At 36.3% G+C, this 24,290-nt stretch overlaps 1 protein-coding gene across 11 annotated transcripts in view; it reads left to right on the top strand.

The window, feature by feature from the left end:
* The window catches only part of FAM13B (family with sequence similarity 13 member B), a 176,753-nt gene that overhangs the window by 104,799 nt on the left and 47,664 nt on the right, over positions 1–24,290 (top strand). For all 11 annotated transcript variants that reach the window (XM_072630340.1, XM_072630345.1, XM_072630346.1 and 8 more), the window contains 3 exons: positions 18,542–18,583; positions 22,286–22,441; positions 23,909–24,038. In XM_072630340.1, the coding sequence (XP_072486441.1) occupies positions 18,542–18,583; positions 22,286–22,441; positions 23,909–24,038 (328 nt within the window). The remainder of the gene's footprint in view (positions 1–18,541; positions 18,584–22,285; positions 22,442–23,908; positions 24,039–24,290) is intronic.

Below are 24,290 nucleotides of genomic sequence, written 5' to 3'. Positions count from 1 at the left end.
TATCTGAAGCATGTTCTGTACATGAGAACTCTATAACTTCCTTGATGTGCATGGGTGCTCTATTCACCATTGCTGATTATAATCCTGCAATGGATATTGCTATTACTACTTAGTAGCTCATATTCAAAAATTGCTATGGACTGCAATATTCATTATGCAGTTATTACCCTATTGATTAGAGAAACTTAACTTAGCTTGATTATCTCTCAGTCTCAGGTGATACTTAACCAGCTTGTCACTAGGTCCACAAGAAGTGTTTCCAGCTTGGTAGGACCTACCAGGGCATGGCCTCTTCTTGAATGGCTTTTGGGAGTGTAGAATCATTGCCAAGGTGTGGTTTGCCATTTCTTTCTCCAGTGGGGAGTCTTAATAAGAGTTCAAATAAATACTTCTCAATGACTTCTTAGAAAATAAGTAGGCTTAAGGGTTTTAACATCTGAAAAGTTTGTAATTGAGCCAGTTTCTATTTCTGATCTTGGGCAAGTTATTTCCCTCGCTTAGTTTATAAGCACTTCACAGAACTCTGTTCATTTGAAAATATTACTTTTTTTCATATTTGGGGGCTCTGGTGATAATGTAAGATCTGATTTTTTAGATGCAGCAACGTTTGAGAAGAGAATGTTGGAAAAGACACATTAAAGAGAACCTCATCTACCCTTCTCGTTTTATAGTTGAAGAACCTGAGGCCTAGGTGGGGGAAATGACAAATCCAAGGTCTCAATGGCTAGCAAGTGAAAAAGGCAGGACTCAAAACCATGCTTTTCTGTTTTCAAAATCATCACACTGCACTGTCTTTTAGTTTGAGTATAATACTAGGCTATAGTTTTGGTACTTTTATTTTATTTGATACCATTATTTGTTTAGACTGCTTGTTCCTTGACTGAACATAGAAATTATTTATCCATTTTGATGTACATTTTTAGTACCTAGGTATTGTATTCTATAGAAGGCTTTGTTACCTGCTGCTGAAGTAGCTTGAGAAACATTTAAAATTTTAGGCAAAATGAGGATTTTACTTTCTTAAGTATGGTTAAGTGTTTGATAGCTAGGTTGAACATTTAGTCCTGTTTACTTTCTATTTGTGATGGTGAATAAAATGAATCCTTTTAAAATGTTTTACAGCAGTGTCTTTTTGTTTGTGTATGTATATCATTGCTACTTCATGTCAGTTGCTTTTTATTCTGGATATATTCATCCTATTAAAAGTGCATTTTTCAGTTATGTCCTCCCTCAAATCCACTTTCAACAATCCCATGGCATATATTTTGGAAAATACTATCTCTGTCTATATTGGTTATATACATTATAATGATTATATATATTCTATATTGAGTTGCAGTTGATTTTTTTCCCCTTTCTTCATGATTTCTTTCTGGTACCTTTTTCTGTTCTGTGTCATCTAAGGATTCCTTTGCTGTTCTTAATTCAATTAGTAGTTTACTGTGTGAAAAACACAGGAAAATATAATGTAGAGTTTTGCGTATAATATGTAGCTTGGTTGTTAAATGAATAAGGAAATAATTAAGACATGGAAACTACCCTTAGTGCTTTAACAATTAGTTCCATTGCATTTTAAGGTTCATAGAGCACTTGCAGTCTTGCATGGGGCTGTGACATAGGTATGTAAACTATTCAGTAGTTGTAGCTGTTGTACTTTTGTAAAAGGGTTTTTTTCCATTTCTCCTTACTCATGTGACCTTCCTATTCATTGCTGCGGGGAAATGAGAAACAAAAAGCAGTTTTTACACAGTGTTTTTTCTAGCGAAGGTATTTTCGTTTTCCAGTAGATGGAACATAAGTAATAATACCTTACTTATCTAATTGATTCCTAAAGATTCTGCACAATGAAAAACTCCATAGAAACATATTCTGAAGTCTTTGCCAGAAAATCAGTCTCTCTAGGGAAAACATTCTTTTGACTCAGGAATTGTGCTTTTAAAAAACTTGAACACCACCTATTCCTAAAGGAAATCCTACCATGCAAAGATCATTTGAAGGAAATGGGGATGTTTGCTCTAGAGAGGACAAAACTTGGCTTGGTTATTGAGAAGGAGGGTGAGAATGGGGGCAGGGCTGGGACAGAAGAAGAATCAAAAAGAATGCATACTGCCTAATTTCACGTATTTGAAAGATTGTGACAGAATAAAGATTAAATTGATTCTGCTTGGTCCTAGAAGGCAGAACTAAAACCCTTAGGAAAGTATAAGGAAGCCTAAGAGGAAAATTTTCTTAACAGTGCTGATGGAAAAGAGGAATGGTTCAACTATGGAAGTGAACCTTTCACTTCACTCTGCCACTGAAGGTTTCCATTTGGTGGCTAGATAATGATTTTTTTGTGAGTATTTTAAAGGGCATTTGTACTTCAGCTAGGAGTGGAATTTGTATTATTTGCATCTCAGGTGTGTCATAGGAAAGTGCTTTGAATACCTTGAAGGACAATGCAACTGTGAATGTATTATTAGTTCAGTGAGCCTGTGAAAAAGCCTTGAGGTAGCATTATGGTTTAAAATAGTGCAAAAAAAATTTAAATGAAAAACAATTCACCTAATGAAAAGTAGGAGGGGGAGGTAATGTATTAGAATTGACTTTTTTTTTTTTGCTTTTAACTCTATTTATTTGCCACGATATCAGGTGTATGTTTTGGGGAAGCATGCACAGAGTTTTCTAGGTAGAGAAGATCAGAGGTGAAGACAGTTTTTTTTGCCTGCTTTTTGACTGTTCCTGGGGCCTAGCTCGAAGTCAAACAATCTCTTCAGTATACAAAACCCCTAAGAAATTTCTATGGTTGCCAAATATAGTGGTGAATCATTTAGTTTATTTAAACAGATCCTCCAAGTAATAGTCCTGTCTTTATGGATATAAATATTCCTTGTGTTTATAATTGGAATGCAATGACATCATTCTGGAAATTACATTTGTTAAAATGGAATTTTATGTAGTACATTGCTCATGAACATTTGTGATCTTGAAGACAAGTGTGTTTCTTTAAGGTACAAATTCTGTAAGATAGATTGAGAGGAGACTCTAACATATACCCTTAGCCTGACATACACAAATGTTATTTATTTTGTTAGTATACGTAAGGTCTCTGGAAGCTAGTGTGTTAATGTTCTCCAATGCTATGATTTTTTAAAAAAGTTATTCTTATTTTAGACATTGGAAAACTGAAGCTTAGAGAGAATTTAAATGATGTACCCAGAATCACACAGCTAATTAGTATATCTGTATGGTTTGTCAGCCTTGAATCTTTATATTTGCTATAAAGCATGCTTCAAAAAGGTATCATTTTATGATTTTTAAAGAAGAAAATTGTAAGGGACTTTCAGAGTTAGTTTAGTATACTCCCTTCATTTTAAACTGAGACCTATCATTGAGAGCAGTAAAATAACTCTTTTCTAAGGTCATAGCAACTAGTAATTGAAAGGCCCATGACTTGAAATCATTACACCTGACTATAAGTCAATGCTTTTTCTTTATGTGCCACTGAATTAAAATCCTCCATTGCAACAAAAGGAATGTGAGGGCTCTTTAGTTCAGAGTTTAAAAGTGAGGAGAATTCATCAGTTTCTTTTTCTTTTCTTTTGGCAACAAATACCTCTCCAAATGAGTAATTATGTGATATTCCAGTATCCTAATTAGAGGTGGGAGAAGAAATCTGTATGTAACTTATGTGTCCAAAAGTAATTTGATGAACATTGGGATTCACTTCGCCTTTTTTTATATGAGAAAAGTCTTATCTTAGATATGTGTTAGAACTGCTCTTTGATTTTAGGGGATTCCAGGATGGTGATAGGTGGTGAGCAAGGTGTATTATTTGTTTTCTCCTTTTCCAGTCTGTGCTTTGAGATCTTTTGAGTGTAGTAACTGGTTGAAGGGAATGAGTATGAGTTTTTTGATTTTCTAGATGGTAGAGGGTTCTATCTATGATGCTGGCACTTTGGGATTCTTTTAGCCCAGATGGAAGATATTGGGAAAAGAGGGGGAGACTTTCATGGTGGTTTTATGGGTGAAAGCAAAAGAAAGAAAGGAAATAACACAGGATGCTAGCCAATTAATATGGACATGAATGTTCCCAGGTATTTCGGAAGCAGTGACAGGATAATGGCATTAGGGTCTTCCCTTAAGTAAGGATCAGAAGTCTTGTGGAGGTGCTTATGACTTTATCACTTGGGTTTCTAAATATGAGTGCAAATACTCTCCATTGGGAAGGGGGGGGGGGCAATAAACTTCCACTATACAAAGATCCTAAGAAGGACTTATTGCTATTTATAAGATCTGAGTTCAGAACTTGCCTCAGGAACTTAATAATAGCAAACAAATTAACATCTGTCTGCCTCGGTTTCCCCATTTCTAAAATGGAAATGATAATAGCACCTACCTCCCAGAGTTATTTTTTTTGATGACTTTATTAAATGTATTTATTTAACTTTTAACATTCATTTTCACAAAATTTTGGGTTACAAATTTTCTCCCCTTTTCTCCCCTCCCCCCCCCCCAAACACCAAGCATTCTAATTGCCCCTATGACCAATCTGCTCTCTCTTCTATCATCCCTCTCTGCCCTTGTCTCCGTCTTCTCTTTTGTCCTGTAGGGCCAGATAGCTTTCTATACCCCTTTACCTGTATTTCTTATTTCCTAGTGGCAAGAACATTACTCAACAGTTGATCCTAACACTTTGAGTTCCACCTTTTTTACCTCCCTCCCTCTCCACCCCTTCCCTTTGGAAAGCAAGCAATTCAATATAGGCCAAATCTGTGTAGTTTTGCAAATGACTTCCATAATAGTTGTGTTGTATAGGACTAACTGTATTTCCCTCCATCCTATCCTGTCCCCCATTACTTCTATTCTCTTTTAATCCTATCCCTCCCCATGAGTGTCGACCTCGAATTGCACTCTCCTCCCCATACCCTCCCTTCTATCATCCCCCCCACCCTGCTTGTCCTCTTATCCCCCACTTTCCTGTATTGTGAGATAGGTTTTCCTACCAAAATGAGTGTGCATTTTATTCTTTCCTTTAGTGGAATGTGATGAGAGTAGACTTCATGTTTTTCTCTCACCTCCCCTCTTTATCCCTCCACTAATGAGTCTTTTGCTTGCCTCTTTTATGAGAGATAATTTGCCCCATTCATTTTCTCCCTTTCTCCTCCCAATATATTTCTCTCTCACTGCTTGATTTCATTTTTTTTTAAGATATGATCCCATCCTCTTCAATTCACTCTGTGCACTCTGTCTCTATGTATGTGTGCGTGTGTGCATGTGTGTGTGTGTAATCCCACCCAGTACCCAGATACTGAAAAGTTTCAAGAGTTACAAATATTGTCTTTCCATGTAGGAATGTAAACAGTTCAATTTTAGTAAGTCCCTTATGACTTCTCTTTGCTGTTCACCTTTTCATGGTTCTCTTCATTCTTGTGTTTGAAAGTCAAATTTTCTTTTCAGCTCTGGTCTTTTCATCAAGAAAATTTGAAAATCCTCTATTTCATTGAAAGATCAATTTTTCCCCTGAAGTATTATACTCAGTTTTGCTGGGTAGGTGATTCTTGGTTTTAGTCCTAGTTCCTTTGACTTCTGGAATATCCTATTCCATGCCCTTCGATTCCTTAATGTAGAGGCTGCTAGATCTTGTGTTATCCTGATTGTATTTCCACAATACTTGAATTGTTTCTTTCTAGCTGCTTGCAATATTTTCTCCTTGCCCTGGGAACTCTGGAATTTGGCCACAATGTTCCTAGGAGTTTCTCTTTTTGGATCTCTTTCAGGTGGTGTTCTGTGGATTCCTTGAATATTTATTTTGCCCTCTGGTTCTAGAATCTCAGGGCAGTTTTCCTTGATAATTTCATGAAAGATGATGTCTAGGCTCTTCTTTTGATCATGGCTTTCAGGTAGTCCCATAATTTTTAAATTGTCTCTCCTGGATCTATTTTCCAGGTCAGTTGTTTTTCCAATAAGATATTTCACATTATCTTCCATTTTTCCATTCTTCTCTCTTTGTTCTGTGATATCTTGCTTTCTCAAAAAGTCATTAGCCTCCATCTGTGCCATTTTAATTTTGAAAGAACTATTTTCTTCAGTGAGCTTTTGAATTTCCTTTTCCATTTGGCTAATTCTGCTTTTGAAAGCATTCTTCTCCTCATTGGCTTTTTGAACCTCTTTTGCCAATTGAGTTAGGCTAGTTTTCAAGGTGTTAATTTCTTCAACATTTTTTTGGGTCTCCTTTAGCAGGGAGCTGATCTGCTTTTCATGCTTTTCTTTCATCTCTCTCATTTCTCTTCCCAGTTTTTCCTCTACCTCTCTAACTTGATTTTCAAAATTCTTTTTGAGCTCTTCCATGGCCTGAGCTCATTGGGTGGGCTGGGACACAGAATCCTTGATTTCTGTGTCTTTGTCTGATGGTAAGCATTGTTCTTCCTCATCAGAAAGGAAGGGAGGAAATGTCTGTTCTCCAAGAAAGTAACCTTCTATTGTCTTATTTCTTTTCCCTTTTCTGGGCATTTTCCCAGCCAGTGACTTGACCTCTGAATATTCTCCTCACACCCACCTCGCCTCCTGATCCTCCCAGCCAGCATTTGGGGACTGAGATTCAAATGCTGCTTCCAGCCTTAGGGCTTTTGGCGGGGGCAGGGCTGCTATTCAGTGTAAGATTAAGTTCAGGTGCTGAGGTCGGGGCAGGGCTGCCTCTCAGGCTCAGTTCCCTCAGGGGGTTTATGCACAGACCTTCCACAATGGATTCAGGCTCCCGCCCGCTGGGGAGCCCCTGTCTGCAACCGCCTCTCAGCTTCTACCTCCCGGGGGGGGCCTGAATTATGGGGGCACCCCACTCCCCTCTCGACCCGCCAAAGAGACTCTCTCACCAACCCCCGTCACCTGTGGGTGGAGGGACTTGTGCGGCCGCTGGAGATCCCGTCCCTGAAGCCTGCTCGGATCTGTTTCTCTCGGTGCCGCAGCCGTGGCAGGGCTGCACTCAGCTCCCAGTCCCGGCGCCCAGTCCGCAGCGCGAAGGACCCCCCGCGAGAGATTTGCAGGTCTCTCCGGAACAGAAATCTCTCTCGCTCCAATGTTCCGTGGCCTCTGGGTGCGGAATTTGCCATGAGTTACTTCCTTGTAGCCGTTCTATGTGTTGTGGGTTCGGAGCTATGTGTACGTGCGTCTTTCTACTCCGCCATCTTGGCTCCCAGAGTTATTTTAAGAAAGGGATGAAGTAGTTTTTATAAGGTGCTTTAGAAACTTTAAAGTCTTTGCATACTGCTAGCTATTATTATTATTATTATTGTTGTTAATTATGATGATGATAATGATGTAAAGTATATGTTCTGTGGCAAGCATATTGATTTATGTTTCCTAAGCTGAGAAAGAATAACAATTGCATTTAGGAAATCCTAAAAATTGAAGTTTTTGCAGTAAGCAAATAGAATGAAAATTTGTTTTCTGGGACATAGCTTTTAAAAGTAATTCAGAGCTGGGGGTGGAGCCAAGATGTCAGAGTAGAAGCAGGGACCTGCCTGAGCTCTCCTCCTAAACCCCTGAAAATATTTGTAAAAAATAACTCTAAACAAATTCTAGAGCAACAGAAGCCACAGAATGACAGAGTGAAACAGATTTTCAGCCCAAGACAATCTGGAAGACTGACAGGAAGAATATCTTGCACTATGTCAGTATGGAGTGCAGCCCACCATGAGCTGTGAGTAGGCCTCACGGTGCTGTATCACTAGCAGCTGTAGCAATTTCCAGACTTGTCAACCCACAAACTCCAAAGACAGCTTCAAAGGTCAGTGGGAAAGCTCTCTCGCCTGGGTGAGAGAAGAACATGGCCCAGCCTCAGCCCCAGCCTCTTGGCAACTGCAGCCATTGCTATAGCAATGACTGTCTGGAGTTCTTAGCCTACGGACAGTGGGGGAATCGAGTGACTGTTCTGGGTCACAGTCCTGGGTGGCGGTCCTAGGCAAGGAGAAGCGCTGCTGTGGCAGAGCTGGTGGCACCTGTGGATAGGGAATCCTCCTTGCAGTTCCAGGGCAGAAAAGAATGCTTGTGGTTGCTTATAGACCAGAGTGCAGACCAGGAGAGGAATAAATACCTCTCCTTTGATCGTACCACTTTGGAGGAACTGAGAATTTACAGGTCCCTAGAGATATCTCTGAAAACAGGAGAACAAAACCCCTGAAACTTGGGGCACTACATCCTCCACTTAACAAAGAGCTAAAAAGTCAAGTAATTGGCTGAGAAAATGACTGAAAAGGGGAAAAAATAAGACTATAGAAGGTGAAATAAGAGTATCTTGGTGAAAAGGTATTTTCTGACAAGGAGGAAGATCAAACCATACAACTGGAGGAAGATAGCAAGGTCAAGGCTCCTCCATCCAAAGCCTCCAAGAATTGGTTTCAGGCCATGGAAGAGTTCAAAAAGGATTTTGAAAATCAAGTAAGAGAAGTGAGGAAAAATTGGGAAAAGAAATGAGAGTGATGCAAGAAAATCATGAAAAACTAGTCAACAGCATGCTAAAGGAAACCCAAAAATTGCTGAACAAATAGACCAACCCAAATGGCAAAAGAGATCCAAAAAGTCAAGGTAAAAAAGAATGCTAAGCAGAATTGACCAAATGGAAAAAGAGGTCTAAAAGCTCACTGAATAAAATAATTCCTTGTAAATTAAAATGGAGCAAATGGAAGCTAATGACTTTATGAGACATCAAGAAATTATAAAACAAAATCAAAAGAATGAAAAAATAGAAGACAATGTGAAATATCCCATTGGGAAAAAAACTGACCTGGAACTTAGATCTTGGGGAAATAATTTAAAAATTATTTGTCTGCCTGAAAACTATGATCAAAAAAAGAGCCTAGAAATCATCTTTCGAGAAGTTATCAGGGAAAACTGCCCTGATATTAAAGAACTAGAGGGTAAAATAGGAATTGAAAGAATCTATCACTCACTTCTTGAAAGAGATAAGAGATCTGAAAACGAAATTCCAGAGTTCCCAGGTGGAGAAAATATTACAAGCAGCCAGAAAGAAAGAATTCAAGTACTGGGAAATACAATCAGAATGACACAAGATCTAGCAGCCTCTACGCTAAGAGATTGGAGGACTTGGAATATAATAGTCTAGAGGTCAAAGGAGCTAGGATTAAAACCAAGAATCAACTGCTCAGCAAAACTGAGTATAACACTTCAGGGGAAAAATGGGATTTCAATGAAATAGAGGACTTCCAAGTAGTATTGTTAAAAAGACTAGAGGTGAATAAAAAATTTGACTTTCAAATACAAGAATCAAGAGAAAAATGAACAGATAAACAGGAAGGAAAAGCCATAAGGGACTCCTTAAAGTTGAACTGTTTACATCCCTACATGGAAAGGTCATGAGACCTTTCTCAGTATTAATCTAGTTAGAGGAAATGTATGTGTGTGTGTGTGTGTGTGTGTGTGTGTGTGTGTGTGTGTGTGTGTGTGTGTGTGTGTCTGTATCTATGGACGGGGCACAGGGTGAGCTGAAGGGAGGATATCTAAAAAATAAATCAAGTGTTGCAAGGAATGTACTGGGAGAAAGGGAGAGGTAGAATGTAGTAAATCATCATACTTTTTTGTGAGGCAAGAAAGAACATTTATAATAGAGGGGGAGAGAGGGGAGGTGAGAGAGAATAAGTGAGCCTTACTCTCATCGGATTTGGCTTAAGGAGGGAATAACACATATGCAGTTGGGTATGGAAATCTATCTTACCCTGCAGGAAGGCAGTGGTGAAGGGGATAGGAGAGGGAGGATAATATAAGGGACAGCAGATTGGGGGAAGGGGTAATCAGAAGCAAACACTACTGTGGGAGGACAGGTTAAGGGAGAGAATGAAATAAATGGAGAGCAGGACAAGACAGAGTGAAATGCCGTTAGTCTTTTGCAGCATGACAGTTATGAAAGTGTTTTGCATGGCTTACATGTATGACCTATATCAATTTGTTTTTTTTAATAAGGGTAGGTGAGGAGGAAGGAAAGGAGAGAATATGGAACTCGAAAGCTTTAAAAATGAATGTTAAAAATTGTTTTTGCATGCAACTGGGAAATAAGTTGTACCAGCAATGGGGCATAGAAATCTATCTTGCCCTGCAGGAAAATAGAGGGGTGGAGTGAGAGAAGGGAGGGCAGATTGGGGAAAGGGATAGTTGGGGTGCACACTGCCCTAAGGGTGTGGAGATGGGGAGAAAATTTGGAATTCAAAATCTTGTGGAATCTTATTGAAAACTAAAAATAAATAATATAAAAGTAAAAGGTAGTTCAGTCTAATCTTATTTTGCAGGTGAGTAAACAGTTGCAGTGTGGGATAACTGAATTTGTTGCATCCCATGTTTTGGAAACTATGGCTGTCCTAATGTACCCTAAGATCATGTTATTTATTCTAGAATATTAATTTTTGTGTTTTCAGTTCATTAACACACCCCTCTACCCTGATCTTTTTATTTTTAATTTTTTTTGCGTGAACTGTTAACAGATTGGCCATTTTGTGCTTGTTTATATACTTGTTTTCTACTTAGTTGTTTGCTATGTTTAAGTCAAAAATCAACTTGACATTTATGTCCTTGATATGAATGGATGAAATTATGGTTCCTAAGAGACTATCTAATCAGAGCTTGGAGGGCCCTTAGATCTGTGATTGGCTTGTTTTTTATTTGATCAGGCTTACATGTTATTGTGTGTGGCATCTCACCCAGATTCCTGATTTTGCTCCACCTAAAAAGCAGTAAAGTGCTTGGGAGGACATTTTTGGAGTGTTGATTGGGTAGCTTCTTGTCAGTAGTGACCTCATGTTGCAGTCTGCTATTTAGACTGCAGGGTTTAGCACAGCACTGTCTAGAAGTACCCAGCCTTTGGAAGGCAGTCACTGAAATCAAACCTAGTAATATTCATAAGCATTTATCAACTCGCCTTTATGATTTTTCAAATGAAGTCCCTTTATCAGAAATGTTCAGTGGGAATAGCTACAATATTCAGAATGGCCTGCAAGGTTCTGTTACACAGGTGAGTTGATAAGAATAATTTTGGTGTAGCTAGGATATATAGAGGAAGTGTTGTTTATTACGATTATGTATTTCTTTGAGCAAACTGTTGACCTTATGATAACTTGATGATATGTGAGTTCTAAATTCTAATAGGTAGGATAGATAAATCTAAAATTATTTATGGTTTGCAAAAAATTATTGGTTGTATAAGCTGATCTTTTAAAGTAGTTAACAGCAGAAGAGAACAACAGGCAGGGATTCATTAATCAGTTAGAACTGCAAAACACTTGACTAAAGATTGAAGAAATATATGTCCCTTGTGATTTAGTATGTGTCTCTCTTGCTTTGTCATTTGGTACTATTGCTAATGAATACAGTCATGGTTTAAATAACATATGATTAACATTTTTGGACTAACAGTCTGTGTGTAGCATCTGTCTGCAGAATTTATAAGTAGTTTGACTGAAAAATGTGTTAGGATTCTATCTATCCTGTGTCTGTGCTCATCAGAATTCATGCCCTGTTTTTAGCCATATGTAGTGGCTGTTGACAGAGTTGTACTGATGAATGCACATGTTTTTTTAAGGCCTTTTCAGTATATTTGAGGATTTTTGTTAGCTTTGCTAACACAGTAAGTAGAGTAAGGCCCTGAGAAACTGGTTTAAACTGAAAAAACAACTTTAAAAAGATTATATTAAAGTGTATTTTATACTCTGGGTTTGTCTCATGTAATTAACCAGCCCTTTGTCCTTCAGTAGTCACAAGGATAAGCTGAATGATGTATGTAGTTCAGTTTGTATGTGATCTTAGAGATGAAATCCCATCTTACCTCATACCCTCCTCTTCCTCCAACAAAACCCCTAGTTTGGTTTATTCTCTATGGACATTCAGTTTTATGCCTTTTGTTTTTACCTGGAGTATAGATATCTTTGAACTATTTATCTGCCTCTTTGTAGCAACTTTTCATCATCTTTTGAGTATATTTAATGTCTTTACTGATAGTTTTTCTTAAAAACTTTTTAATGGGGTTTTGATAAGCCAGTTGATTGGAATTTTATGTAATATATTTTTATATAATTTAGAGGAAAGAAAGCAGTAAAGCCTAAATAAAGTTCCTTGTCCAACTGCATAGATCAAAGAACAGTGATATTTCTGTACCATCTTCTCTTATTTGGCAAATTAAATTATATGGTGAATGGGGAGTAAAGGAATAGAAGAATGTAGCTTTAGAAAACTTTTCTTCCTTGGAATTTTTCAGAAGAGGGGAAGTAAGTATTTTGATTATGAATTTTCTGATATTTCACTGAAAACTTTTTGTGTAGCAATCTTCCTTATGAATGTTGCCAAAAAAATCCCCAATTATGACAGACCAAGTTTTTAATGTGCCTTTGAATCTTTCACTGGACTCAACAATTATTCTAATCTCTCATTTTGTCCTTCTAACCTCTTTCTAAGACTTACTCCTTAAAATTACTTATCAAGCCTGTAGGCCAATGTCAATTTCAAAGAGATCTTTGAAGAAGGTAACTCAGCCAAAAGGAAGGAGATTATCAAGAAAATAGATTGGAGGGGTTTAATGTGTTGTTTTTTTTTTTAAAATTCTGAACTTAGTTATCAACAAATATTTAAGTAAACAAGATAAAAAAAAGATTGCATATTTAAAATACAAACTTCGGAATCCTTTCCATCCCTGTTGTTCTCTCTCTTCTAGATACTTAGAGGTGTCCTTCCTAAAATTATATTTATCCAGAAATAGTGAATAAACATAGTACTTCTTTAGCTGTTGAAGGGGAATTTACAGTTTCATTTTTAGGATGTGTGACTAAAAAGCAGTACTTCCAGCTGTAAAGTTAGGAAATAAAAATTGTCTGAACTCCAGGAATTGGTTGCTTAAGTTGGAAAATAGCCTGTAGCCTGGTTTCTTCAAGATGTAGCAGGGATTTTGCTATCTTAGAATAACAAGAAGGTCTTGGGGTTCAGATTTTGTTTGAAGCATTATGACATGACAGGCTGTCCTTTTTGATCTTGGGATTACTGAGAGCCCTCTTGAATTGTGGGATAGCCTATATGTCTCTGCACAAGGTACCAAATGCTTAATTCATATTTAGCTTATGTACACCTGCTAGAAATGGGCAAAATGCTGCACATTAATATCACCTTTGTATGTATGGGTGGTAGAGAGGAGGGAGGAGATGATTTTTATGAGCCTTTATCAGTTTAAATAAAGAACCTTTTAAGAACTTACCTTAAAAAGTTTAGGCTTGAGGTAGTCAAGACCTATTCGTTATTTAATGTTAATAAATATGGACAGATTTTTTTTTAGTGGGTTTGGTTTGGCCAGTTGGAAGGAATGTGAACTCTGCCTGGGCTGTGAATTGCTACTGACTAGGAGGGAAGGTTTGGAGGGGGGCATGAAGAATAACATTGTGGGTGAAGGATAATAATATTCATTTGATTTCCTAAATTCCTTTTTTAAAGGTAGTCTGGTCAGCATTGATTGCATGAGAATAATATTTATTTTTTATACAGTGTTTTCACATGCCTTAATTTGATTTTCATGGGATCAGTATTGTTTCAGCTGTGCAAACAAGACTTGTAGAATTACTTCTGCTCCAATAATAATAGCTCACGTTTAGATTATATACATTTTATTTGTTTTATCTTTAAAAAAACACCATGAAGTAGGTACTGTTGTTATCTCAATTTTACAAATGAAGTCAGTCACCAGTAGTTGAGTGACTTCCCTAGAGTCATAGTGCTAGTAAGTATCTGAGGTAGCGTTTGAACCCAGCACTTTTTGACTCTTTCCTCAAGACTTCTCCGTACTATCCTTATTATCTTAAATGGGATTGCCTTAAATACATTTTGGTTGGCTTTAAAATTGACTTTGTTTCTTGGGAATACTTGAAACAATTGAACGAAAGTTAAGTTTAAAATGTTAGCCTTTGTTTATGGTTGAAGTGTAGCTAGTGGTTTCTGTGAGAGCAGGAAGGAGGAAAACTGTATTTAAATTAGTCAATTTGTATCAGGTACAACATTTACAAATGTTTTTTGAATAGTAATGCAGTGCACTCATGCTGGTCAGTTTCATAGTTCTGCACATTTCTTTAATTCTAGTTTAGAGAGTCTCAAGAAAGTACAAATGTAAATTGTCCAAACAGGGCATGTAAATGTTAAGATTCTCAGTGTCTGATTACATAGAATTAGTGGTATTAGTAATCAGAATAATTTCTCCTTTGACATGTTTCACTTGAAGATCTATGATTTTACTTTAATTTCACAACACCCTGAAATAGTAATAATAACAATACCTTACTCATGCATAAGAGGTTTATTTATAGCACTGTGCCCTCACCTATCTTATTTCATTTGATCTTAGCATTCCTGTCAAGTAGGTTGGGCAGGTGGTCTTATTCCCACTCAACAGGTGATGAAATTGAGACACAGAGGTGAAGTGATTTGCCCAGTTATACACGTAGAACTTGAGCAGGGCCTTAGGACCCAGGTCTTCTGACTCCTAGTGACCTCTTAACTATAAATCATTCAGAAAATGTAGCTTGTTTTGTGCATCTTAGGGAGTAAGACAAGTAGGGGTTAACTTATGTAGCATAAGCAGTATGTCATTGGGCCTAAAATAGATTTAAACGTGCTTTATTCTATTTATCTTCTCTAATGACTGGAACACTTTTTTTACCTAGACAGCTGTAGTATAAAGTGTTAAATTTGTAAGCTAATTTGACATGGATATTTTTTCCCCCATTTGTGATACGGCTTAGGTATTTGTTTATGTTTTAAATTTTTTAAAAACTGATATTGTTTTGCAAAACCATTGACCAAAATTGCTTAAAATTGAAAGTGAAAAACAAGCTACTCCTATAGTTAGTGTACTTTTACAAGATTACTTGCAATTAAGCTGTTTAATATTAGTCTATTGTCTTTGTTATTTTACTTTTCAAATATGTCTTGCATATTGCCAGCTAAATGGCCACCTACAAAAGGAATGGTCTTGCCCATGTGGGGAGACACATGTAAGCCATTATAAATCATTGAAGCCATTAGTTCTTTTTTTTTTAATTAAAAAAATTTTTGTGAATTAAAAAATCATCAATAAATATGAACTTTCCATTAATAAAGACCAGGAAAAAGATTGTATATGAAGTGAATCTATTACATACATCATTTAAGAAAGTATATCTTAAGTGTAAAATGGTAGTATCAACATTACTCTGCTTGACTGTATCCCCTTCTAAACTTGCTTCCACTTTCTTTGTAGTTTTTAAATATTTCATTTATAGTCTTTTTTTGTTGTGAGGCTAATATACCCCACCACTAGAACTGTTCTAGAGTATAAACCTTCTTGTAAAAAATAAATATAATTGGGACAAAAGAAAATATTCTTAGCCATGGCTGAATAAGTATGTCTTATTCTGTATTTATAGTCCATCATATTTCCACCAAGAGGTGGAAAATACTGCTTCATCAGTCTTTTGGAGTTGTAATTGCTCATTGCACTGATTAGAGTTCTTAAGTTTTTTTGAGCTATTTTATTTATAAAGTTAATGTTGTATTCTCTTCTAGTTCATTTCACTTCACTGTTACTAGCTCATACGAGACCTTCAGGTTTTTCTGAATCCATTCCTTTTGTCATTTCTCATACTGCAATAATATTCCATTGTATTCATATGCTATAATTTGTTTAGCTATTTCATAGTTGATAGTCACTTCCTTAGTTTCTTTTTTATTGTCGTTTTGAATTTAACAAACACCATATAAAACTAGCATTTCTATATACAAAGTAGAACAGGAAAAGAGGATTGATTGTATGTGAATCTCTTACTGCATATACTTTTCCTTTTAAATAGTTAATAAATTCAACACAAAACTTTCAAAGCTATTCTGCTTCTCCGTGGGCATTTGAAAACATTTCAAGAACCCTTTTTTTAATTATTTTTGGCAACCACTTCCTTGTCTTTCACCTTATTCCCACCTCCCACCATTTCAAAAATAGAGAAGAAAAAGATAACCAAAACTTTTGCAACAAATTTTTGTAGTCAGGATAAATCCCCCTACGTTGCTCATGTCTAAAAAGATTTCTCATTCTACGTTTTGAATCTATCATCTGCTTCTGGAGTTGTAGTTGGTCATTGCATTGATCAAAGATCTTAAGTCTTGTTATTACGGTATAATGTGTGTTTAGTTTCTGCTTACTTCACTCTTTATCAGTTCATACAAGACTTTCAAGATTTCTCTGAAGTTCTCTTTTTGTCATTTCTTATGACATGTAATACTACATTACACTCACATACCATAACTTGTTCAGTCATTCCCCACCAATGGATATTCCCTTAGTTTGCAGTTTTTTGTCCTAACAAAAAGTACTGCTGTAAATTTTTTTGTACATATCAGCCCTTTTAAAATTTTTTTGATCTTCTTATTAGGTAAATATGCCTACTAGTAGCCTCGTTGGTCAGTGTATGCATAGCCTAGTGACTTTTTGGGGGCTGAGTTAATTTTTTTTTATAAATAGTATTTTATTTTTTTCCAATTACATGTAAAGATAATTTTCAACATTCATTTTTAATAAGATTTGAGTTCCAAATTTTTCTCTCTCCCTCCTTCCCTCACCACTCCTTTCCCCTAGATGGTAGGCAGATTGATATAGGTTATGTTTGTGCAATCACATTAAACATATTTATACATTAGTTATGTTTTGAAAGAATAAGTAGAACAAAAGGGTAAAAAGTTACAAAAAGTAAAAAAAAAGTGAAAATCTGCATTCAGATGCCATAGTTCTTTCTCTGGATGTGAACGGCATTTTCCATTATGAATCTTTTGGAATTGTCTTGGATTATTGTATTGCTGAGAAAAGCTAAGTGTATTATAGTTTATTTTTGAACAATGTTGCTGTTACTGTGTACAGTGTTCTGGTTTTGCTCACTTTACTCAGTCTCAGTTCATTTAAGTTTTTCTGAAATGTGCCTGCTCATCATTTCTTATAGCACAGTAGTATTCCTTTACATTCATATATTGCAACTTGTTTAACCATTCTGCAGTTGATGGGCGTTACCTCAATTTCCAATTCTCTGATGGGGCCAAATTTTAAAGCTTTCCAGAATGAAGACTGATTCACATCCATTTTGCTTGTCCTCCCATAGTCATTCCAACAATTGCCATATTCCTTTTTTTAAAATCATCTTTGCCAATCTCTAATGTGTGTGAGGTAGAATCTCAGAATTGTTTTGATTTGTATTTTAATTATTCGTGATTTTAGAGCATTTTTTCATATGGTTGTTGATAGCTTGGATCTCTACCTTTGAAGTATCTGTTTATATTCTTTGACTATCTGCTGTAGAATGGTGTGAGAGTGTGCGAGAGTGTGTGTGTGTGTGTGTGTGTGTGTGTGTAAGATATCAGACCTTTATTTAAAAAAAATTACAGCAAAGATTTTTCTCCCCCTCTGTTTCCCTTTTCTAGTAAGTAGTAACTGTTTTCCTTTTTATTCCTACTTCACTGATTGTGTAAAACCTTTTCAATTTTATAGGGAGAAGTGTTTATTTTCACATTTGCTGGGATCATCTCCTTCCCTTATTTGATTAGGCTCTCTTCCCCTATCCATAGTTGCAAAAGGTGTCTTTCCCTTTCTCCTTTGATTTGTTCATGATATCATCTTTTATATCTAAGTTGTATACCCATTTGAAACTCATTGTGCTATATTTTATGAGATGTTGATCTAAACCTTATTTCTCTTAAATTGCTTTACAATTTTTTTTCCAGGCCTGATATATATTGGGTATGCTTAATAAATATTTTATTGATTGCCTAACAGTGGCAGAGCCATGCTACATCCAACTGTGGTGTTTGGGAAAGGTGGTGATGGTGAAGGTGAAGGTAGAAAGCAGCTTGCAGTGTAGAACCTATGTTGACATTAATGTGGATAAATGTTCTGGATTGGACTCAGCAGTTAACTGAGGTCTCCTGTGCCTCTTTAAGTGGCACATGGAATATAGTTATCTTGTCACCTATGTGTAATCTTTTGGCATAGCAAGTGAAGTTGAGCTGTGTAATTGTGCTGCCTTCTTCTGAAGGAACTGCTTATGGTGGTTGAGAAAAGAAGCAGCTAGTAAGATAGAATCAGATTCTAGACATTATTTTCAAAAATCTATAGTCAATCATACCTGTTTTTGTCATCTTAATAAATTTTTCCTAAGTACGGTCACTAATCAAGCTATTTGCTTCTCTGGGTTATGTACTCATGTAACCAGTGTGCAAGTATAGGTTGGGGTAAATTCATTTCACAGATTTAAGAGGCAGGTCCATCTATCCATCCATCCATCCATCCATCCATCCATCCATCCATCCATTCATCCATTCATCCGTCCATTCATCTATTTGCTGTTGCATGTCCTTAGCCAATAAGATTCTGCTGAAAAAACAGTATAGTACTTTTTTTGAAAATAAACTTCATTTCATGTATTTTCCTAATTGGTGAAGATGTGTGTGCCTTAGTTTATTAATACTGTTAGTATTTTAATTTTTAAAAGATTGTTTCTTTTTTTGATTACAGTGCTCATATATCTCCCATCAACATCTTGCCAGCCTCTGCAGAGTAAGTAGAGTACTTATGTTGTTAGAATGCAAATTCTTTATATCAGTGTTTTCTCCTTAGAAACTGAGGGTAATGCATTAAGTGGCTTAATTATTGCCTTTATGTCAAAACATTTTATAAAGCTTTATAGTACTTGTGACATAATGCTGGATAATTAAAAAAAGATTAATTATAAGATGCATAATTTCTTCTGGATGCTTTTACATTGCTAATACGAAATTTTTGTCAGTTTATGAAGTATGTATGCATTGCTTTCTGCAATAGGTTTTCTTTTCAACTATTTAATATAGTTTTTCTGTTCGTGATCTCTTACAGTTCTCCTCTGCCTCATTTTTCCTAAAGTTATTTGTCTTTACTTTGAGCTCCAGTTCTTCTAGCTTCCATTATTTTCCTAGTCTAACACCCTTGCTTTGGCTTACTTTTCCAACATTTGCAATTTTAATCAATAGTCCATTTATCTTCTACCCTTGAATCCTTTATCTTCTGGCCCTTTCATAAGGCAGCATGCCTTGACAAACCCCAATTAGTCATCAGGTATTTATTTAGCACTTACCTACTATGGCACCAGGCAGACAATGAACAACAAATGGAAGGATCCCTAGCAATGAGCTTATTATAATGGGGGAAAGAACAAATGCATAACATATCAACACAGCATAAATATAAAGTAAATAAATGCATATACGTACACACTCACAAACTAGTTTAAATACTAGGTACTATGGGAGTGCAGGAACTAAAAGTTGGAGGGATCAAGAAAGGTTTTATGCAGAAAATAATATCTGAACTGCCTTGTATATGAAGAGGAATATAATCCGGGTATGGAGGATGTTCGGTGAAAAGATAGAGAATTTTCAGTGAAAAACAGGTCATTTGTCTGGATTGCAGAATGTAGGAGGAGGAGTAATATTTAGCGAGACTGGAAAGTTAGGTTGGGACCCGATTATATAGAACTTTACAAGCTAAATAGAGGAGTTTATATTTTATCTTAGAGTTAATGGAGTTAGTTTGGGCAGCATGCAGTATATAGAATTGACTGGAGCTTTGAGAGACTTGAGGCAGGGAGACCAATTAAGAAGTTGTTAGAATAATGAGAAGTAATAAGGAACTGAACAACTAAGGTGGTAGTTGTGTGAGTGGAGAGGACTAGATTCAAGAGATGTGAAGGTAGAAACAGCCAGATTTAGCAGCCGATGAGATATATGGAGTGAAGGAGAGTGAGGAATCATATATAGTGTCTAGATTCTAGATTATGAACCCAAAACACTGAAAGGAAGGTGGTACCTTCAACAGAAATTTGGCAATTTGGAAAAAGAATGGAAACATGGGGGGGACACAAGCAATGAGTTCAATTTTGGACATGCCTACTTTTAAGAAGATGTCTGTGGGATATGGGTAAATCCTGTTGGTTCATTGTAGCTTTAACTGAATTTCCTAAATGAGTAAGAAATGAATTAGGATGACTGTCACAGTAGTATTGGTATTTTTAGCTATTTGACCAGACCTCATGACTTTCATGATAATAATAGCTGACATGTAGTACTCTTAGGTTTGCAAAGCACTTTATACACATTATCGTATTTTACTTTTACAAAAACCTTGAGAAATAAGTGCTGTGGGTATTTTCATTGCTGTTTAACAAATGAGGAAACTGGGGCTCAGGAGTTAAATAACTAACCTACAGTCACACAAGTAAGTGTCTGAGGTGGAATTTGGGTCTTTCAAGATTCTCAATTCCATTGTTCCCTCTGTAATACTATGTTATCTGGATTCAGAGGTAACGGAGCTAAAATTTTTTTTCAAAGGCAGTATATTTTACTGATTGTTCTTCTCTTCTTTCTAGTTTATAATCTTTTCACTTATGTAGTATTGTCTTTTTATAGTTATCTGCATTTATGTCATATTTCCATACTTCTTTTTATTTTCTCAGTAATCTCATCACCTGCCATAGATCTAATTGTTATTTCTATACAGAAGAATCCTAAATCCAAAATTCAGCTTTCTTCTCTCTCCTGAGCTCTAGTTTGATAGCCTTTACTTTTTTTTGGGAAATCATCATTTGGGTGTCCCATAGGTATCTCAGTTTATCATGTCTGAAATAGAATTTGTTATCTTTCCCTGCCAAATCCATTCCTCCTAATTTGCTTATTTTTGTCAAGAGCATATTCATTCTTGGTACCATCATTCTTCCTGTCACTCAGGTTCACAAACTTGGAGTGACCCTTGGCTCTTCACACTTATTCCCCTTCCCCAATCCAGTAGGTTGCCAAGGCCTATTGATTCTGGCCTGTTCAGCCTTATGGCCGAAGGGCTACCCGAGCCTTTTCTTACCTGTTGTCCAGGTCTTCGGGGATCAGCCGGATAAACGTGTTGAGAGAAGAGACTTTCCAGAGTCAAGCAAGGGTTAGGCATTATTCAGGATCTTAGTTACATCTGCAGGGTGAATTCTTCCTCAGGAGAGAGGAATCCTCCTCCTCCCAGGGGGCAAAGATCATACAGCAAGAGGATGGGAGTGGGAGCAGGAGAGGGGAGGGACCCTCTGCCCTCTAAGGGCCCCTCAGCTCGAAGAGCGCCTTCAGGCTTTCCTGTCCCTACTTAAGCTCTCCTGCTGCATAGTTTGCACGTGAATACCGTGCCTGCTCTCAGCCCTTAACTAGTCAACAACAGGTGCGCTCAGACCATGGGCCAATCTCAAGGGTGGGATGCTCTCCCCAGCAAGTTTCCCACGGAGAAGAGGCGGAAATGCACGAGATAGCCCGTGTCTCACACCTCAATTCCCAGTTGTTCCCTGGGGGGCCTTATGAGAACTCTGAGGTTTAGAAGTCCTCACCTTTACCTGCCCGAGACTGTCCACGTGAAACTGAGCTTACACCCCAACACTGGCCTTTCTCACTTCTATCCCCTTTTTACTGCCCATAAGATTGCTATTCTAAATCTTTCTTTAATCGCTTCTTTCTTAGACTGTGCAGGCAACCTCCTACCCAGTCTCTCTTCCCCAGGACATCTTCCTTAGAACTGTTAAATTGATAACTCTTGAAGCACAAGTCAGGAAGCTTTATTATTTCCCTATTGTCTCTAAGGTTAAAATATAGATTCTTCCATTTGTTATTTAAAACTTCACAGTCTGGCTCTGATTTCTTCTTTCATTTCATATTATATTCTCTACGTTCAAATTGGCTTACTTTGTTTTCCTTATGCACTGCAAACCATCTCTGATCTCTATACCTTCGCAAAGGATGTTCCCTATTCCTGGGTGGTGTAGCATTCTGTCTTTTTCTCAAAAATTCCTTCAAGTACTTGATTCCTTCCAGGCTCACCTCATATGTCTTTCTTGATTCTCTTCTTGCTTATTCTTTTTTCCCCTTTCTATTCTCCCAATCTTGAAATTGCTTTTTAAATACTTCTGTTTGCTTACCTGATGCATGTTGTTATCTTGGTAGACTTTATCCACAAGGCCTTGCACAGTAACTGTGTGGGTTAATATAATGCTTGTTGAATTGAATTAAATGAAGGCAGAGACAGTAACTCATAAACTTGGTATCTTCCCCAGAGGTGTTTAATGCTGAAGTAAATAAATAATCCTATAAAAAGTTTTAAAATTTAAATAATTTATATCTTTACATTTAAAAATACTTAAAGGATTGGATATGTTTTAATGTTAACCTTGTGGCAATTTTTTCTTAAACACATTCTCTTTTGTAGCATTTTAGAAAGAACAATTAGAGCAGCTGTGGAACAGCACCTTTTTGATCTGCAGAGCAGCATAGATCATGATCTAAAGCATTTACAGCAGCATGGTGTGGGGCATAATAATGAAGCAAAAAATATAAATTGTGATGGAGAAGGATCTAATAACCAGTAAGAGAATGCTTATATTTTACTAATGCAGGAATGTAAAGTTTATCTTTAATAGGAAATTTGGTTTTTATTTTTAAGTAAACTTTCTGCTTAAATTTACCATACTTAACCTATTTTCTTTAAAAGCTTTTCTACTGTCTTGTCATTGCTATCTCTTGTACAGGAGAAGTCCCATGTAGTATTTTACTGTGGAGCAGGATAGTATTTGTCCTCTCTGGTACATAATCTTTCAATTTGGAACAATTCAGAAAATTGTATACCAATTGAGAAGACTGGGAGAAATTCACCTAGGCTTAAAGGCCCTTGAGCTCCCTTCTGGCTCTAAATTTATGGTTCTATGGTGAAAAAAACTGGTTAATTCCTTGAGGAATTATTTCCAGGGTTAAATACAGATTATACAGTAGAGCAACAATTTAAATGTGAGGTGAAGCTGAGAAATATTTGAAGGACATAAAAAGAACAGTTCAAATTAAATTTTTGATAACATAGTTTGAATATGAGAGTTTACTTGTGGAAATTATCTTTCAAAGGGTACAATAAAAACAAATTTCTTAGGACATTTTGTTTTGTTCCATGGTCACAGTGTTTTCTTTGTTCTAGATAGTTACCATGCACATTTATGTGTACAACATGCCTCTCGTTGTTGGGTCCATCATTTGATTAAGCAAATTACATGTACTCTTGGTGGCATTTTAGTACTGTTATCTTTGCATACAAAAAAAAGACTGGCATATTTTCTTGAGATATTCCTAAACCACTGAAATAATAACAGTAATAATTATAAATGGAATTTATATCATTCTTTGTAGTTCCCAAAGAGCTGTATACATATTATCTTATTTTATCCCCAAAACATCCTGGGAGGTAACTGCTATTATTATCCCCATTTTATCGATGAGGAAACTAAGGCAGACAATGATTTGTCTAGGGTTACACGCTTAGTAAATGACAGGATTTGAACTCAGATCTCGGTGACTCTAGGTCTGGTACTCTCTTCACTGTGCCGCCTTGCTAAATAAAGTCAAGTCTGTAGTAAGTAACCATTCTCTATAATTTCATAGAGGAATATAATATAAATTTTTGCAATATACTGATGTATACTTTTCTGTCAAGGTCAGTGACTTATAATTGTTGTAAGGTCTGTATTCCATACTGTGACCTATGAATGCAAAATCAGAATAATTTTTGACCCTTAGTTATTGACTATTTGAGATAAAATAGCTTCTAAATAATCTTCAAAATATTTCCAAGTGATTTAACATACTGTGTGCTTTCTTAGCCTAAGTAAGAGAGGGGTATGTTAAGAATATAAGAATTTGATATCTAATTAGAAAATGTATACATATACATATATGCATATATATATATATACACACACATGCAAATATTCATGTGTATACACACACGCATTTTTTTTGTATTTATTTTCCATGTTACCTAATAGTCTTTTATCATTTTTGTTACTAGGGATGTTATTGCTGGTGATACTAATGGTAGTGAGAGTAACAGAGACTGCTCTGAAATACTGGATAGCACAAATTTAGAATATGAAGCAATTCAACCTGATTGTGCTTTTGAGAATGAAGAAAATGACCAGGTAAGACCCCAAAAAACAAGCAAGCTGTTTTGATATTCTATGTCATATGCTGTTTCACTTTCATCATTTTCTCATATTTTTTCTTGAGAAATGTTACAGTTTAGTATCTTCATTAACAGATTAGTGTTGCCTAGAAATTGCAGCTCTTAAGCAGTTTGTTTTCACATTGTTTTTATTGTATAAATTGTTCTCCTTTTTCTGCTCATTTCCTTCATCAATTTGTAAAAATTCTCAAAAATGTTCATTTTTGTA

The sequence above is a fragment of the Notamacropus eugenii genome, chromosome 1 (genome assembly GCF_028372415.1).
Source record: "Notamacropus eugenii isolate mMacEug1 chromosome 1, mMacEug1.pri_v2, whole genome shotgun sequence".
NCBI lineage: Eukaryota > Metazoa > Chordata > Mammalia > Diprotodontia > Macropodidae > Notamacropus > Notamacropus eugenii.
This window is presented reverse-complemented; position numbering and strand designations above follow the sequence as displayed.